The sequence below is a fragment of the Megalops cyprinoides genome, chromosome 2, assembly GCF_013368585.1.
Source record: "Megalops cyprinoides isolate fMegCyp1 chromosome 2, fMegCyp1.pri, whole genome shotgun sequence".
Lineage (NCBI taxonomy): Eukaryota > Metazoa > Chordata > Actinopteri > Elopiformes > Megalopidae > Megalops > Megalops cyprinoides.
In genome coordinates, this window is record NC_050584.1 from 7,526,374 (window position 1) to 7,544,644 (window position 18,271).

Sequence of the window (18,271 nt, forward strand, 5' to 3'; positions counted from 1 at the left end):
TTGCTGGATTCGGGAGAATGCACAAAACTCTTCCATTTTCACCGCGGTGCAATCACAACAAGGCAGGCCACGACCTAATGGTCTGACCCTGGCTTGCCTTGCAGCCTCCCACCTTGTTTTTGTGCTTGTATCATTCGGAAGGCAGACAATGTGCGCTCCCCCTGGAAACAGCATGCTATCTGGATTAGCGCTCTTAAAACCCTGTTGCTCTGCCTCTTCAGCTGGGAGGCTGCAGCCTGCCCACTGGTGCCCTGGGTGGACTCCTATTGTGTGCTGATGTGAACGCGGGACTCTCTCGGGCTGGAAGGGGGGAGCATTTAGAGGGTGAGGGTGGAGTACAGCGTGGGAGCAGACCCCAAAATATTTACATAATGCGCGGAGCAAATTTCTCAATCACTGACAGTTGCTTTGTTGTTAGGCAGAATTAAATACAAAAGATCTAGTTAGTACAGTTATTTCTCTAAACTTCATATTTTAATGAGTACATTTTGTTGTGTATTATCTGTTTCAGATGATGAAAACCTCTGATGCAACAACAGGCAAGGCTCATTTGTCTAAACCTGAAATTTGCAATTTACAATGCAATTCCTTCATGTAGAGAAGGGGGCACTGTAGCTTCAGATCACTGCCCATTTTGGATACATGTCGCATCAAGGACACTTTTTCTTCTTCAAAGGGGGATGGCAGGATCAAGGTGTCACGTACTGAGAGTTCATGCAAATCAAATGAGCCAGGCAAGCTCCACTCTGCCCCTGTTCACCGTCTTACATGTATAACTTGTCTCCATGGCAACTGTACAACACCCCCTTCTTCCTTCCCTGGGCTTTGATGTTCTAGCACAAAATGGCTGCCCACTTGTGGATCACATGGATAACTTTCTTCAGGTAATTCATGGAGGTTCATGAGCACCTGGAATTTTAATTACATACAATTTTCTTTAAAATGTCAGTGTTTCACTAGTCATTTAAAATTACACAACATACATCTAACTAGAGACTAAAATTTATTTTGGGCCTTACAATAAAACACAAGCTTTTAAAATGAGTCTCGTGTACTACAGAGCACACACCAACCCCTACAAGACTGCCTTACAAACACCACATAGGCCCAACCAAGCACTTTCCCTTGCTTTTTTTTCTAGTAATCAAAGGAAAAGTTACAAGACAAAAAGTAAGGAAACAGCAAATCACTTTGGCAGTGAACCAAATGTCTTCAGGATAAGTATCGAAGAATGAACAATCATGTAAGTAACCATCTCCTCCCCCACTATCAACAGATACATTCTCAGTGGAGGAACATGTGGCCATCTGTGAATCAAAGCTGCTTTTAGCCGTGGGAGAGCAAGGCTTAACACCACCACAGTCACACACACACACACACACACACACACACACACACACACACACACACACACACTCACACCTCCTCCTTCCCCCACCTCGTCTTCCCTCCTCCGACAGGAATGCCAGCATGTCTCAACTGCACAGGAAGGCCTTCTATAATACATCCAAGTAACACACATATGCACACACGTACACCCACACCCACACACACACACACACACACACAAACCGTGAAACAAAGACGAAACAAGGTGAAACAAGACTCTCACACACAACTCAAACACATACATGCGGCTGAGATGCATCCATCTTGACAGTAACTGCACACATTCCACATTCCAAGCCCCAGGTTGACACTAACACCAGAGCAAGAAGCAAAAAAAAAAAAAAAGAAAAAAAAAGTGAATTCCAAGCATCACAACAAGGGCCTCTTGTGCTGCCAATCATCCTCAACGCCCCTCCTCCCTTCTATCCCTACGCCTCAGCGTAACAGAGGGATGTGCTGTCGGAAGGTGGGCCTGGCAGGCCGGGCCGGAAATGGGTGTTTATCTCCCCCATCAGCAAAGCCTGCTGGGAGCACATACCATTACTGGGGGGGAAAGAGCTGAAAGCCATCTTCCAACTTCCTATGCTTTTCTCTCTCAAACAACAACTGCCGTATCCATTACAGGCAACTCCCCTCACCAAACTCTGCCGACACCCCACCCCCCACGCACCCCTTCATTTATCTCTCTGGACCACCCCCCCCACTCTTGCCTCCTCCCGGCCTAACATTAGCCGGGTGGAGCAAACGCTCAGGTTTTAATGCCCTATTGTGTTCATCCCCTTTCACAGGACTTTGTTCTCACAAGCAGGCAGCCGAGATTTTAACAGAGGCTCATCTTTAAGAAAAACAGATAAATAAGCACGCACTCGTGCGCTCTCGTACAAAATGCCAAGCTGAAGTGCTCAAATTTACTGTCAGACAAGTAGGAAAGGATTCCCACTCCTGCATGTAGGCCACAGTGTGTCTTCATTGTTTTGTGCTTTTTTTCTTTTTTACAAGGCTATGAAACGTAAATTCATCCTGATTTAATTTTGGTAGGATAAAAAGACCTGCAAGGACGGCAAAGGACATTTAACACAAGATTTTCATTCCCCCACGTTCCTGTGTAGGAACACTGCATATCAATGTGCCAAATAAATGATTTTACTGATCAGACTTTTATTATTGTGCCTGTACCAGATCTGTGATGAAAACAGGCCTGACTGTGCTGCCATTTTAATGTCCGCGGGAGAATGTATAAGAAATTTGCCAGTTTTGCCAGGTGATGAGTGTCTGAGTATACCTGGACACTAACAGAACAGACTCAGCATGTACACCTGCATCAACCTAATGGCCAACAGATTGGTGAATTAAAATGACTCGCTAAGTAGACGGTTACTGCTTAAGGATTCTCTGGTTGAATCTGACAAAGGGGGCCAAGGCAGGAAGTGGGGGCATTTATGTTTGCAAAACACACCACCTTGCTAGACTTCAAAGAAGAAACCACAAATTAATGAGCATTTACTACTTCACATCATCTGCTCCGTTTAAAAACAGGCCTCAGTCACTAACACATTCAAAACTCAGAATTTCCTTATTTTTACAGACAATTCTGACTAACCGTTCTGGCTGTGTGCTTTTCCCTTCTGCAGAGTTCCATCAATAGAGACACACCCTCCTCACCACACACAGTAATAACACCACCAGGAGAAACGCACTAACCCGATGATTAATGGCGCATTTGCATAGAAAAGGGCAATACTTCATGTGCTGTCAGGTAGCACGTTTCACCCACGCAGAGTAAACCCTGCTAAGTCAGACAGAGCATCTTGGCTGTACTCGGTACACTCGCACCGCAGACTGCCAATATGAATGGCATATGATCTTTAGCAGAAACTGACTCTGCAAGGGGCAACATGCAGAATCATGGACCACAATGAACTGCCAACATTTGGTCGTTATGCCATTAAATTTATACTTTAATTCTGGCTATTGATGTCAGCCATCTTTTTTATACCAACACAATAGGGAGAACGTCACAGCACCCAATCATTGGGCACTCCCCCTTTATACTGCACATTAAAACAGTGTAGAAAACACTTATACACCAGTTGCGATGGCACGATGGCAACAGATTGCTATTGTTTGCATCTCTATCAATGTTGATGCTGTAGGCTATAATCTACATGCACCATGGACACAGCAAACCTCTGTCACGCAAAGATGTGAAAGTGGAATTGATTTGGCCAAATTTCAACCATTGACCACATGCAAGGGCTCTTCACTCATGGTGGCAGAGCGGGACGTGTGACCGGGCGAGGCGCTCAGACCTGTGCATGTTGCCGTTGGTGGTGAAGGTCTGGCCGCACACGCTGCACTTGTAGGGCCGCTCTCCGCTGTGCACCAGCATGTGGCGGTCCAGCGAGCTGGCCGAGCTCAGGGACTTCCCACAGATGCTGCAGGAGTGGTCCGTTGCTCCATTATCAGAGTTGTGCTGGGGGGGGGAGAGAGGGAGACGCTCATACACACACTGGCCGTACACCCTCCCCCTGTCAACAGCAGAGCTAGCAACAGCTGAGCTACCCAATCAACTCTAACTCACTTAAATGACAAAAAACCAACTTAGATATTAATCAAGTACATTGTATTATATTATGTAATGCAAATGTTGCCAGTGTGCTGCCATTAAAATTGATTTCAAAGGGAATTCTATGATATTCTATACAACAGTTGCAAAAAGGTGGCACATCTCCAAACCACCAACTGAAAACTTGATAGCCTGGAGATTTTGGTTTTAACAGGCGTATTTCTGTCTGTGATATAATACTAGTTTTTGTTATTATCCCTATGTATCCATTATGTTCTAGTCACAGTGAAAAGATGCTGTAAAATTCACTTTTAAAATTACTTAAATGTCTACATCTTGAAATACGTAAAACTGGATAAGCTGTAAATTGTGAATCAAGTTTGTCACTGATCCAACAACTCAATTACGTAACCATGTAAACACAGGAGGAGTTGCCCTGCACTGTTGACTGTTGTGCAGTCAGAATAGCCTCCTTGAGTTGTAAGGGAGTTGCGAGATTAGCTTCCTGGTGTTGTTAGTGAAACTGTGAAATTTCCTGGTGGATGTCTGTGCTGAGCAGCTGGAAAGCCCTCTCTTATTGTCCTAGACAGTGCATATGAGACTGTCTGGGTTAAGGTTAGAGTGAGGGTATTTGTGGGTTCAGTCTTGATTTAATCCATTCACAATGCACTTTGCCCTTTGAATTGAGTAACAGCTTTAAGCAAACGTTTTTTTTAGCTGGTGTTTTTACACAGCGTTGCACCTGGTGGTCCCTGAATTACTGATCAATGCCAAACGTGTTTAAATTCCTTCCTCAAAGTTAAGGATAGAGGGCACTGCGGGTGGACCAAATATGGAGGCATCTATCTTGAGTGCGTATTCCATGTGCAAAGTACCTGTCGGATATGCATAGTGAGCTGGTGCTGGGTTAGGCAGTTCTTCTCACAGAGGGGGCAAATGAAGGCCGAGTGCTCCTCTTTGGCTTCCTGTTATACACACAAAAGGAGATGAGGATCTGCATATTATAAACGTTATTTCAAAGAAGAGCATAACAAATCCGTACACAGTTTTGACAGATCTTGTTTCCTCATGCATGACACACATTAGGGCTTGTTGAACTGGAAAGCAAGGCATGTATTATAACAAAAAGACTTCAAGTGTCCTCCTACAGAAAGTATTAAGCAGTCATCTACAGAGAACGAAGCTGTCGATTAACTGAGTGAGACTGTCAGAGACAGTCAGACAGACAGTCAGAGCACACATGTTGACAGAGACGCAAAGACAATGAAAAACCCTTGAATGGTTTTTTTCAGCACATCATTAAAGGAGCTTGATTAAAGTATCAGTTCTTTTGTATTTGAATTCAGCAATGTGCACTTTAGTCGACTTCTTTGACTGCCATCTGTGCTGTTGATTACAGGGAGGGAGGGGCACCCACTGTATCAAGGCCAGAGCCAGCTGTAAATAAAGGAGTTGATAAGAACTCATGACTAAGACTGTAACAAATGAAGACCCTTTCATTTGATCTTCAGGGCTGGAGAACAGCAGTCTGAAGAGAGGGAATGAGGGGAGCCTCAAAATGAACCTACTGTGGCTGTTCTGTTTAGGCAGGGAATCAAGGGAAATGTCTACCTAGTCCTTTTCAGTCCTTGGTCATAATATGTTCCTTCAGCTTGTTGCTGTTACCTGTCTGAAAGTGGACCAGATACCAGGACCAGGAACTGACACGAAACTCAGGTCAAGCTGAATTTGTGTAATCTTGTAGAAATTCAATCATTTAGTGCAAAAATAATGCAATAAAATGCAACTACTTACAATGAAAAACACAAAAAAATCTCTTGAACGTTAGACTTGAACTAAATTGCATCAGGAGTCGCTGCAGCGCGGGAGTGATAAAGTCGCCCATCGCAGACTCAGTCTGCAGTCCCTTTTCCCGTTACTCCTTGCTCAAAAGTGGTGTATCGATGTTTAATCGAACGGAAAAGTGGCAAAAACACCTGAGCCGCCAAGCACACACTCCTGTCTGTGTTCAACGGCACTGAGCCCTCAACCTGTGACATGTTACAACAACATGGCAACATTTGTGACTAAAGGAATGTCTCCATGGTTCATCCTCTCTACCTGGAGTGGTGGGCTGGTAAAAGGGGCACCCGCACACATGCTCGGGGGCAGTGGGGGTAGAGGTGTGGAGCTGTGGTCAGGGCACTGGGCTCGTGACCACAGGGGAAGGGGGCACGGACCCCCAGATGGAGAGCTCTGAACACAGCACTTTGCCAGATCCAGCTGTATGGACGGGATCTGGCAGTCTGCTGAGCACATAAATAATAAGATTCCCTTCTTATCCCCTAATCTAATCACTCTTCCAGTCTAATGGTTATTTAGGCTAAAAGGGCTGGTTCCATGCTTGAATGTGCCCAGCTGAATTCAGCAAGCCTCACTCTGCTGGCCCGCTGCCTTCCCTCTCCCTCTCCCTCTGGCTGCAGTGGATTGTGGGACTGTGCTGTGGGCGTGCTGTGTCCTGAAGGAAAGTGGTTACTGTTCCACCTTGAGAAGTGCATTGGTTTGATTCCCCTCGTTGCTGTTGACACTGTGGCTGATCATTAACTGTGCTCCTTACAATACCACAGCAGAGCACGCTTTCACACAGACACACAGACACACAGACACACACACACACACACACACACACACACACACAGACTTTCCAAAAGTGTCTCCCCCCTCAACTCAAAGGCAGCGTATGGAATCCACAACACAACGAATAGGAGGCTCCCTTTCTGCACTCAGTATCCTAAAATAGGAACTCCGTTTAACTCCATGTGCTGCTGACTTTGGTTCAAGTCCAACAGAGTGTTCTGCAATTTACTGTTAGCCAAGAGATGTTTTCTTGTCAGACAGTTCATTCTAGGTCAGAGCTTTCCTAGTTGCAGGTCTGAAAACACCATTCATCAACCTGTATAAACTACACACTGATGGCATCTAATAACAACAGCCTGCTAATTGAACGGGACCATTACCGAGCTCAGCAATCAAGGAACCAGACACGGCTTTGTTCTCCTTCCGCTTTCTTCAGCGTTAAATCCAGCTTTTGCCAGAAAAAAAAAAAAAATCGCTCCATATTTCCTTTCCTATGGCATTATAAAACCACAGCATTCCCTATAGGCCACAAAACTGGCTGACAAGAGACTGGTTCAAAGGTGAAAGATAAGACTCAATGTCTTCGCCTGCCAATACAGTACACCACGAACTCTGTGTGCGTAGAGGCTGCAATAATGTAATCCAATTTGCTTTTCCTGTTGTTTTTTTTTTGCCATCCCGTAGGAATGATGGGAGGCAATACGTGCTTGGGTGGGACCCGCATGTCAAGTACTTGCTCCCGCGATCACAAAATTCCTTATGTACAAAGTACTTAATCAGTTTCAGTTCTCCAATACTTACTATACTAAATGATTATCTGAATATCTGCCAAATGAATATCTCTTTCAAATCCACGGGCCAAATAACAGAGCTAGTATGGGTGGGGAAAATTGCTATAGAGCATGAGGGAGAACACACAATGTATTCAGTTGTCCAGGCAGTTAATGAAGTGGAACCACAAGCGATCATTTCCCCATCTGTTAAAAAGAGTGAGAGTGACAGAAGCACACTGGCTCACAGATGCAATTCCAGCCCGCTGGGTCAAGTCACAACCCACCTGAGTGATGACCAATCTAATCCTCAGACAGACAGAACATATTCCCTGTATGAGGAAATGCTCATTGGGGTAGACTGAGGGTTGGAAGGGGTGGAGGGAGGGGGGTGGTTGGAAGGGGCCACTCGCCTTTGGAACGGAGCAGAGGGGAGGAAAAGTGACACCTGTTTGCTCCACACAAGAGCACTGTGTCCGAATCCCACGCTTTAATTGGAGGCATCTGACGCACGTTGCCGGAGACAAAAAGGGGATTGAGAGGGCCCAGGGACCATTTGTTGTCACTCGTTTGCAAGCTGAAGCCCAGCTCCTGAGCATGACCTCCCCCTTTTCACCTGTGCCTTCTTCCCATGTTTCCCTCATTTACGAGCGCTTTCCCCCCAAACTCTCTGAGCTGCAGCGCATTACCCACAATGCACTTGTCTGACTCAGTTAGGTCGAGATGGATGCCCGATGCTCCACAGCAGGCCTAGGTAACGCTGGTCCCAGTATGCAGCAATGCCTCAGGTAATGCTACAGGTTTTCTGCAGCAGCCAGAAGATTAATTACTGAATGGCTGCAACTGATCAGTGATCGGTGGGACTGATTAAAGCTCAATTAAATAATTGACAGGCAGACCTCACAGGGCCTCATAAGTACCCTGGACTGCATTTATATGCTCTTCTGCTGTACTGTGTAACAGTCTCTACAAACGGCAGTAACAGAAACGGAATTAACAGGAAACGGATTTATGGGTACACATTTGGCTGGAGTGGCTCAATATCCATGTTTAAATGCTCTGTATACCTTTTCATATGCATCTGTCTTGTTTGTGGATGTGTGTGCGGATGTGTGTGTGTCCACACCTGGTTCCTCCTCCCTGTGCGGTTCACTGCAGGCGGCTTGGTTGGCGTCTTTACGGGCGTGGTGGAGGCCGATTCCCTGCCCCTGTTGAGCTGACCCACGTTCATGACCGTGGACATCATGGCGTTGATGGAGGACAGGTCCACCCCGTCTGCCGCGTCTTCTTGGCCCCCTCTGACCTTCTCCGTTTCTCCATTCTTTCCTGTCAACACGCAGCATTTCCCAAACTGAGAATGCAATCACTCTAAAATACACAAAGGCTGTACGTATTCATTGCATTCTCATCAACATCTCTCAGACTGTCAAAACTAAAATGCTAGTCTGTGCTTTCTCTGTGCGTTCACCTGGACGGGTCCCCTACCTGTGCGGTGCTCCTGTTCCTGGGCGGAGACAAGGCCGTCCTTCTCCTCTGGCTGCTCCGTTTCCATGCCTAGGGGCGCACTGATGCCCTCATCCACCCGCTTTTCGTCTGTGGCACTTTCCATCTCTGCGTAACAGGAGAGCGGCAGGGTCAGACAGCACGCACAGCGCTGTTGCATACACCGCCAGGGTGCAGGGGTTTCTAATGTCAGCCTCGCAAAGCACCCTTTAAGGCCTCTAAACATCAACCCAACAACGGAAGGAGAGATGGGTCACACACAGAGACATGGGTCACTGCATGGAAGGATACGAAAGCAACATAAGGACAGGGTGAACAGAGAGACAGGTCACACGCAGTGCCATTAGGCCAGCAGTGTCACACACAGACAGACAGGCTGTATACGGAGAGGCAGGTCACACCCAAAGCATACGGACAGACGGCTCACATATAGAAAGATCACACGTGATGAGATTTGCAGCCATTATAATCTCAATCTCACGTTATAATCTGACATTATACAGATTACACCCCTCTACAAAAAAAGATGACAACAAAGACTGGCAATTGCATCTGAGGGAAAGAGGGATAGGGAAATAGGAAGGGGAAAAGCACAGGGGTGCATGTGGTGGGACAGGCAGCAAGCAGGCAGAGGACACACGGTAGCTGGAATACTGGGACGCGAGAGAACATACGCTCATCAGCCTGTCCCTTTACACCCCGCCCCCCATCACAGAGAGGGCCTTGGCACATAGCCTACTGACAGGGGGTTGGCTCCACTCCTGTTTTATGGCGCATGCACCTGTCCCGCAGGAGACTGAGAGCGCCGTCGTTATGCCTGTGTCCATCTATCAGTGAGCGTGACCCCTGGAGGGGTGCTCCCTACCCATTTGGGGCAAACATCGACCCCACATCACTGGGGGGCAGTGAGCCTGAACCTCCGAGACGCTCTCATATGACAGAACGGCAGAATGTGCTCCAGCTCACAGTCAATCCTTTCGGTCTGTACACGGCGAGCCCTCGTCCCTAGTTAAATAAGCAGTATTTGTTACCGTGTCGCTGCTACCAAGAGCAATGAGATGAGGCTGGGAGAGCTTGCATCTTCAGCCGGGCCCCACACTGCGCTGACAGACGGGCAGCTGGTAGATTACCCAGACTGCCTCAGAGCCCGAGACGAGGTCACTCGGGTTCAGGCGCATCCCCCTTTGTCGAAATCGGATGTTGGTCCTGAGCAGGCACCACACCCCTTTCCTAAATCCCCGGCCCTGACTCCCAAAGAATCCCCCCCCCCCCCTTCCCTCCCTTCCCCTCTCTCCTGCAACCTCCTACAGAGACTGGCCTGGTCTCTTTGGGTGGATTTGGAGATAATCCGTGCCAGGATGGGCCTGTCTGACAATCTTAGGCTGGGACACAGCTTGCTGGGGGCTGGGGGGGGGGGGGGGGTTAACCGTAAACTGGAGGGGATAAGAGGGAGTGCCTTAAACAGACCCTGCTGTTGCATCATAACTCTTTTCTCGCTGCAGATCCTGACACTCCTGCCTAGTGTACTAGGTTTAACCTAAACGAGGCTAATTTTCCCTCGGAGTGGAATGCTGCTTTGCTGCTGAAGTGGGAGTACGCTGCAGATCGGCCCTCGCAAGCGCAGAGCCCTGGGCCTCGTGGGCCAGCCACAGAGCAACATGCAGTTAGACTCCTCTCCCCCACCCCTGCCTAATTGCCGTTTCCCGTTCACAGCCCACAGGAAGCTCTGCTCCGGTCCAGTCCACTTCCTCCTTGCGGGGGGGGGGGGGGGGGGGGGGGGGTTTGAACACTTTTCTTTTCATCCCCCCACAGAGAGGCAGAGTCAATCAGCCTCTCCTGAGCAGACATGCCACAGCAGCTGCGGCTGCAGCAGACCGAGACTGCAAAGATATCGCTCAAATCGCAGACGGCCAGGCTCTAACCGACCCCCGGGAAAAGCCTCCCTCAGCCCGTATCTGCGAACACTTTGAGCATTCCTTCAGAGCGAGAGTCAGTAATGAGCGGCCGCTCCTGGGGAGGGGGGGGGCGCGGTAATGGCTGCAGCTCAGACTGGAACAGCGCGCGGCAGCAGGAGAGATGAGGCCTGCTCTCAGGAAGGGAACGGACACATCCTCAAGACGTCAGCAGCACACAAAACGGGAAGCTGCGAAACTGCTGAAACAATCAGCCCGCTGTTTTCTGTCAGAGTCCGGCTCTATGGTTGGTGTTGGGTGGGGGGGGGGTGGTCGCAGAAGGGGAGGGGAGTGAATTGTGGCACCACACAACTCACAAAGGGAAGAACTGATTCCCCTCCTGGCGCAATACAGTAGGAGGAGAGGTGGGAGGGCGCAGGGGTGCTCGAGAATGGCAGAGGGGTGCAGACAGAGCGTCCCGGCACATGCAGAGTGAAGAAGCTCTCCTCTGCGTGCAGACAGACAGGCCACTGATAACGCACGGGTGGAGTCACAGGACGGAGCAACGCCATCATCTGCACAGCTGCCTGCTGCGCTGCCGTGACCAGCACAGCAGTCAGCTACGTCCCCTTGCTTGCAGCCGCGTGTGTGCGAACCTGACCCTATTATAGGCAACTGAATTTACGCGCTGCGAGAACGAGGCCAGAGGCGGGGGGCGGGACGTGCTCCGGGGGCACCTTGGTTCTGCCCATTTATGCCCTCGGCCGCACGCATCCGCCCACCTTCGGCCCCGCCTCCCCCCCCGTCAGGCCGGGCAGAACCACGGCTCGTTTCACAGCCCGTTTCCACCCTGACTACACGCCCTCTCTGTTTGCCTCCTCTGGTTACAGACCCGAAAAACAGCTGGCAACCCATGCTGGACACGCGAGCACACTGACGGCCTTGTTCGCGAAGCTTTAATGTCATCTTAAATTTATCATCTGCCTCGTTCTCCCTCTCTTTTTTTTTTTTTTTTTTTAAATTCTCAAAATGGAGGAACCGACTTGCAACTCAGAATAGAAGACAAATATCGGCTTGCCCCCCTTCCCTTATTATAGGAACTTTTAAATAGGCATTCAGGCGATGTGAGGGTACACCGAGTTCTCCCGCTGCTGAGGAGACAGAACGCTGGGTGTCAGATGCGTCCGAGTGAGGCAGAGATGCAGCGGGGATCTTCAGATTAGCTCTAGGTTTATTGTCTTTTCATTATCCGAGTGTCGCCGCTCTGATTGGGGGGGGGGGGGGGGGGCAGAGGCTGGGGCGGCACTTAACCGCTGCAGCCGTTCTCAATGACGGAAAACACCGCCAGGAAACAAGAAAGAGGGGAGGACAGAGGGAGCGAGAGAGAGCTCGCGGGCTGCCCAGTTTCCTGCCAGGTTACGGCCCTGTGTGGTGACGTTTTTCACAGGGGCAGCTCAAGAGGACTGCCTCTGCTCCCCACCAGCCGCATGCAGGGGTGTGTGGGGGTGGGGGAGGGGGTGTGGGGGTTGGGGGTGGGGGGGGTGATGAGAGGGCCACTGCTGCGGCTGCTGTTGCTGCATCTGTTCCCAGCCATCACTCTCACCCCCCCCCCTTTACCCAGCCCCAAAATTCTCACACATCCTTGTAAAAACGACTCAGGAAAGGCACAAAGAGAGGAACAGCAGTGGCTGGGCAGGAACAGAGGATGGAAATTTCTCTCTCTCTCACTCTCTCTCTCTCACTCCTCTCTCTGCCAGACTACCAAACAGGAATCACATGTGTTCCCCCGTCAGGCCACCGCTGCTGCGGGGAGCAGAGCCTCTCCTTTATCAGAGGGCCCCTCCCTCTTCCTCTCCCCGCGGCTCCTCTTCCATCCTCTCTACCTCTGCGTGTTTATCACCCCCCCCTTTCTCTTCCTTCCTCCTGCACATCCCACACTCTTCTCCTCCGTCTTTCACTCCTTCCTTCCCTCTCCTTCTCACTCTCTCACACGAAGCGCCAATAATAAGGCAGTAATGCCCCCCTCTCCGCCACTTCGATCGGCGAGAGGCCAGTTCTGAGAAGGCCGTCCCGTGTTAAAATGCCTGGAGTTCGCCGTCCCCTCTCTGCCATGTCGGCTTCAGGGCCATGTGAGGCCTTGAGCGCCGCAGCTGAAGCCATGTAGAGGACCTGCAGTGGAATCTTAAAATCCAGTCCACAGCTGGCAGCCTGAGCTCAGATAACGATGGCTTTGTACCTTTTGTTCAAAGCCTCACCCTTCCACATGCACTTTAACAAAAGCAAGGAGACAGACAGGAAACCTGGGAGGGGAGAGATTCTCTCGGCAGTAGTTGAATGAGTCATGCTGGTGCTTTCGGGAGTAGGCCAGCACCCTGCACACACAGGGCCCTGCCCCTATTTAATGCCTCATCCAGTCTTCCCTCTCCTTCCCCTGCAAGCCCAGATATCTGTTCAAAGGGCAGGCCGAACGCTGGACCTGTGGAGCAGCGCAGTTGAGGGAATCTGGCCTTTAAACACATGTAGAGGTAATTGGCTGGGGCTGTAAAGCAAGCCGGTCTGATGCAGTTGGTCCAGTTTGTAAGACTCATGTGTCAGTCCATCCAGTTTGTGTACTTTATCGCTTAAGGCTACAACCAACTGAGACAACTGCAGGTGACCAGATGGTCAGCTCTGAAAATCCACAGTCTTTCAGAGTGGTCTCGCCTAACTCTCATATAGACTATAACGGTTGCCTTTCAGCAAGCAGTCTTTAAATTCTGAGCCAATCACAGAGCACTCTAAGCAGGGGAGGGGCTGCGGGGGGACTTTACGTCACTTGAAATTCTGCATGAAGTAACAGTGGCAGAAAAGATACAAACAGCACTTGTGAACAATTCCAAAATTATCTGAGGCAAATTTGCTGGACTTATAAACAAACCCTCAAACACAAAAATGGGCACATATTTAGACATATTTAGATGTATTATTTTACATTTTTCATAATTTTAAAATAATAATAATAACAACGAGGCTTGTGTTACAGATGAATACGAGAAGACCTCAAGCCTCACTTTGCTGTGGACAAATCTAAACCTGTTTATTTATCCCAGATTGACAATGAGCACAAAAAGGCTGCTTCTCTGTCTGCCGGAATGTTTATTTTGTCCTCCCCACTGGAGAGGATTCAGGAAAGGACTGTTGGTCCAGTGTGCTCAGACACATCTTGTGTACTGGAGAACGGTAATTAGTCCTCAACCTGGGGGTCGTGGGGTTAGTGTGTAAAGGGCTTTACAGCTTGAGTGGTCTGCTCATGGGCAAACAACATGTTGGCTTAGTTTTACCCTTTCCCTTACTGTGAATTCAATATGGATTCAAACGGGATGCCACCAGCTCATAAGAGGTGGTATTTTTACGTGGTTTGCCAGAACAGATGTGTAAAAAAAAAATCATGTACTGATACAGTGAATTATATCCAGTATCTGCTGAAGGACCTTTCAACCTTTCAAAAAAATGGATTCTCACTCTGCTTATCATCGAGACCTGACTCACTGGAATGACAACACAACCAGCCCGCCTGCATCCTCCACCATGGAAGTCAGCACAAGGGCTCACAGCCCTTGCTCTCGCGACTGGTTACGCCAGGTCTCGCTGTAACTGGTTTCATCCGGTTTCAAACGCTCTCTGACGAGAAAGAAACGAGAGGCCTCTGCTGCTTCTGCGACTCGCCCAGCCACTACAGGCCTGATTGATGATGTGGCCTGTGGGCCCCCCCCCCCCCTTTCCCAGCAGAACTGGCACCCCCGTGCTCATTTCACGGGTGAGAAGTGCTTCCCCTTCTGCCGTGAGGGGAAGAGCGTTGCAGCCGGTCAACACTTGATCTCACGTTCTCTATGGCCTACCATTTGGCCAAGCTGGTCAGGGGCATTACAGAGCCCACGGTGGAAGACCCAGGCAGGAACCCCAAAGTCATGCCTTCGGAAACCTCGCGTTGACGCGCATTTTGATTAAAGTAAAATAAGGTTCTCACAACATAAGGCTCCAATGAGAATACAATTATCTTTAAGCATACAATTAATAAGGAAATTTGTTAACAAAATCAAATGTAAATAATGGATAGCTGGAAGCACAAACCACCTTGAAATGACCCTGCAGAATAAGACCCTGCAAACCTGACTCATATGTTTGCACTTCCAATCCTAATAATTCGATTTTTTTCCCTGATAAAAGAAACCAATGATTTGCATCCGCCCACACAATCTCAACTGAGCTGAAAGTCTGTCTTATATCATTGTGGTCTTAACTTGAACAAACGTCCAGTATGAACCGCTTCAGAAATGCAAGCACACCTGATGAAGGCAATGTGAGCTATGCACAACGCAATGTGCTTCGTACTTGTGGACTGATATTTGATCCACTTAATCGAAATTCACTCCCACATGCACACTGGTTATAGTTCACTTTGTGGCCCAGCAGATGGGAGCAGTGAGCCTTTTTCATTCTGAGAGAATGAACGCTGAGAAAACAAAGATACAAACTTTTCTGATGACACACTTTAGCAACTAGAATTCGGCCGATTGCATGTCCGACGCAGCATTCATCCAGGTATTTCAGGAACAGAAGTATGGGACATACAGACAGCTGGCTAACTTCTACCTTCTAACTTCTAACTTGCACATCATAATTTTTTTTATTGAGGTAGCTATATGACTGTGTAAAGAAATGAGCTATTACAAAAACCAAGGTTTCATTCACAGGTCAGCTAAAGTTCTAAGGCTTACTCAACATCCATTTTGGAAAGCGATACATGACTAATGAAAATGTTCTGCAAGTCTTTCTCCTTTCTTTTCACGTTGGAAGAGTTCAGCCAATATGAGGAAACGCGACATTGTCATTTCCACTTCTGCTCATGCGGTGTCACGTGAAAACTGCAGACTTGTGCAAGACGGCGATTCACTTCAAGTCCTATTCATTTTGACAGCACGATATCGAGGGCATCAAATTAATTACTCTGCAAGCAGAATAACACATGGAGCGCAATCGGAAACACTGGCCCTTCTAACTGGGAAGGGGGTTCCAGAGGGGCTCAGAGGCAGGCTGCCAAAGTTGACAGAGACGCCTGAGAGCAAACAGTAGCATGGCACTGCTCCTGCTCCGGGTGTGCCATTTATTTATACCTGCTAATCCGTCCAGCCCTCTGTGTTAGCGTGCTGACATGCCTGAAGGACGGAGGGACTGCAGGTGATTGAGGGGGGCGCTGTGGCATCCCAGTCGCCCCAGGGATGCAGCACTGTGCTTGGGAACATTGGGGGGGGTGGGGGGGGGGGGGGAGTCATCTCCCCGTAAGGGGGGGAATGTGTGCAAAGGGCTCCTCTGACACTGTTCAGCCTGCCAGAAAAGCAGGGGTGGGGCGGGATCCAGGGGCCATATGGGAGCTATTTATTACACTTTCCACCCTTGCTCCCCTGACACTACAGAACCTCAGACGCACAGCGGAGCAGCAGGGTGATATAGTACCCTCCGCTGCAAATGGCGGAACAGGCCCACATACTTGATAAAACAGCCACGAGAAGAGATTGCAGGCAAGATAAGGAGATGCATGTGAACACGCACAGTGAGGGAGAGATGGGCGATGTCACACATATATGCATTTGAGTTCCAGCGTTATGCAGGCAGCACAATACAGTGGTACAGTCACCAGTACCAGTGCTGGCTCAGCAGCCTGTACACATCAGTCAAGCTGGTAAGCCTGTATATATAGATGGCTCTCTTTACGCTAGCAGCTAGCCTTTACATGAGATACCAGCAGCCGCTTCCTAAGCCAGCTCTGGTGGTGTTGCAAAACGCATTCATGCCATATTTACAGTATGCGTTTTTGTGCAACTGCAAAGATCACCCACTCACTGGTGGGCCTTAGGGTCACATGTGCAGCAGTTTGTGACATCACTCACTGGGTCAGGGGTAGGAATATATAATACTGTTGAAACCTTCAGGGTATTTCAGAGCTGCTACCATCACAACAGATGCATAAATAACATCTTGAGTCACTTACAATGCAAGTGTAAACAGGCAGATAGATGCTTCCATCAGTCTAACCTCCTTAATACTGACTGCTACCTACACACAGCCTGGTAGTACCTGTATAGCTAGAGCGAAATACTTTAATTTTAATACATCAAAAGCTGGTGTCACTTATTGCAACCTCAAATTCAAGATGCCCCCACATCTTTTCAGATAGACTCCGCACCACTCAAATTAAGTAACTTAAGTAAATCACATAATTCATGTGAATGGAATTTGACCAGGATCCATCTGTGGGCAGTGGTCCTACTCAGCAATTATGCGTATCTAGAAAGGTTTATATTGTCTCTACAGATGACACCACTGACATTAGCTTGTGATGTCAGTGATGTAAGCAAAAGTGATAGAAGAGTACAATTCCTTTTTCGCCTGCAGTTCCCTCTCATTTTTCCATGTACTGATGTTCAGAATACAATTCACCCGCTTAGTTGCTTTTTTAAACATGAACTTGTCGGTTGAGGGTACAGCCAAAATGGTAACTGAATTGTAAAGTGGCAAGGCTGGATAAATCAGCTAAAGCTAATGAAATATGGTTTGTATCTGAGATGGAGGTCAAAATGGTAATGCAGTTGTGATGTGGTAATACCAGGCTGAATAAATCAGTGACAGAGAGTAAAATATGCAGCAGCCTCTACCTGGAACCCCTTCTGTTGCTGGTACAATGCCCCCTACACTACGGCTGATGTGGTGAATCATACCGGGGGCGTTTGTGTGTAAACAGGCAAAAACAGAGCACAGATTGTGAACTCCCTCACTTGTGTGTAAAGATTAATGTGAGTCTCAACTGCAACAACTGGTGTAGAACCAAGATGTCTGGATAATGCAAACAAACTTAGAGCAGGAGGACACTGTAATGCCACCAACAAGCAATGCAGAGAAACTGTCTGTCTCAGGTTGGCTTGCACTGCAGTGAACCAGAGAACTGGAGAGAATCTCAAAGTTGCTTACACCATGACCTGAGATGTGGTCTGAACACTGTGTGTGGAAAACCGGCTCTGAATTTCATGCCATTGCTGCTCTATCACTGCTGTTTAGACAGAGTGGGCAATGGATGGCGGCAGCTTCTATCACAACAGCAAAGAGAAACTCCCAAATCACTAAGGAACTCCAATCCTGCTGCTGCCCGCAGTTGAGGAATGACTCTGTGTGGTTTCAGCGTATGGCTACAGCTAACGGGAGTGGCTGTGAGCTGCTAATGGGTGTGATGGTCAGAGTTCCCTTTCAGGCTCTCTTCTTTTCCATCCTGTGCCTCTGACAGCAGGAGGACCAACGCCTCCAATCCACACCCTGCTGCCACAGCCCATTCAGCTCACTCTACTGCCTACATCCGGTCCTAACACACACACACACACACAGACACACGCGCACACACACGCACGCATACACACGCACACGCATACACACACGCACGCATACACACACGCACGCATACACACACGCACGCATACACACAGACGCACGCACACACACACGCACGC

The 18,271-nt window shown here is 48.7% G+C and overlaps 1 protein-coding gene across 3 annotated transcripts in view; it reads right to left on the reverse strand.

Annotated features, from left to right (window-relative positions):
- Positions 1 to 18,271, reverse strand: part of rreb1a (ras responsive element binding protein 1a) — a 65,727-nt gene that overhangs the window by 13,433 nt on the left and 34,023 nt on the right. For all 3 annotated transcript variants that reach the window (XM_036520720.1, XM_036520718.1, XM_036520719.1), the window contains 4 exons: positions 8,827 to 8,952; positions 8,468 to 8,667; positions 4,831 to 4,920; positions 3,699 to 3,862 (listed from right to left, as the gene is read on the reverse strand). In XM_036520720.1, coding sequence (XP_036376613.1) covers positions 3,699 to 3,862; positions 4,831 to 4,920; positions 8,468 to 8,667; positions 8,827 to 8,952 — 580 coding nt within the window. The remainder of the gene's footprint in view (positions 1 to 3,698; positions 3,863 to 4,830; positions 4,921 to 8,467; positions 8,668 to 8,826; positions 8,953 to 18,271) is intronic.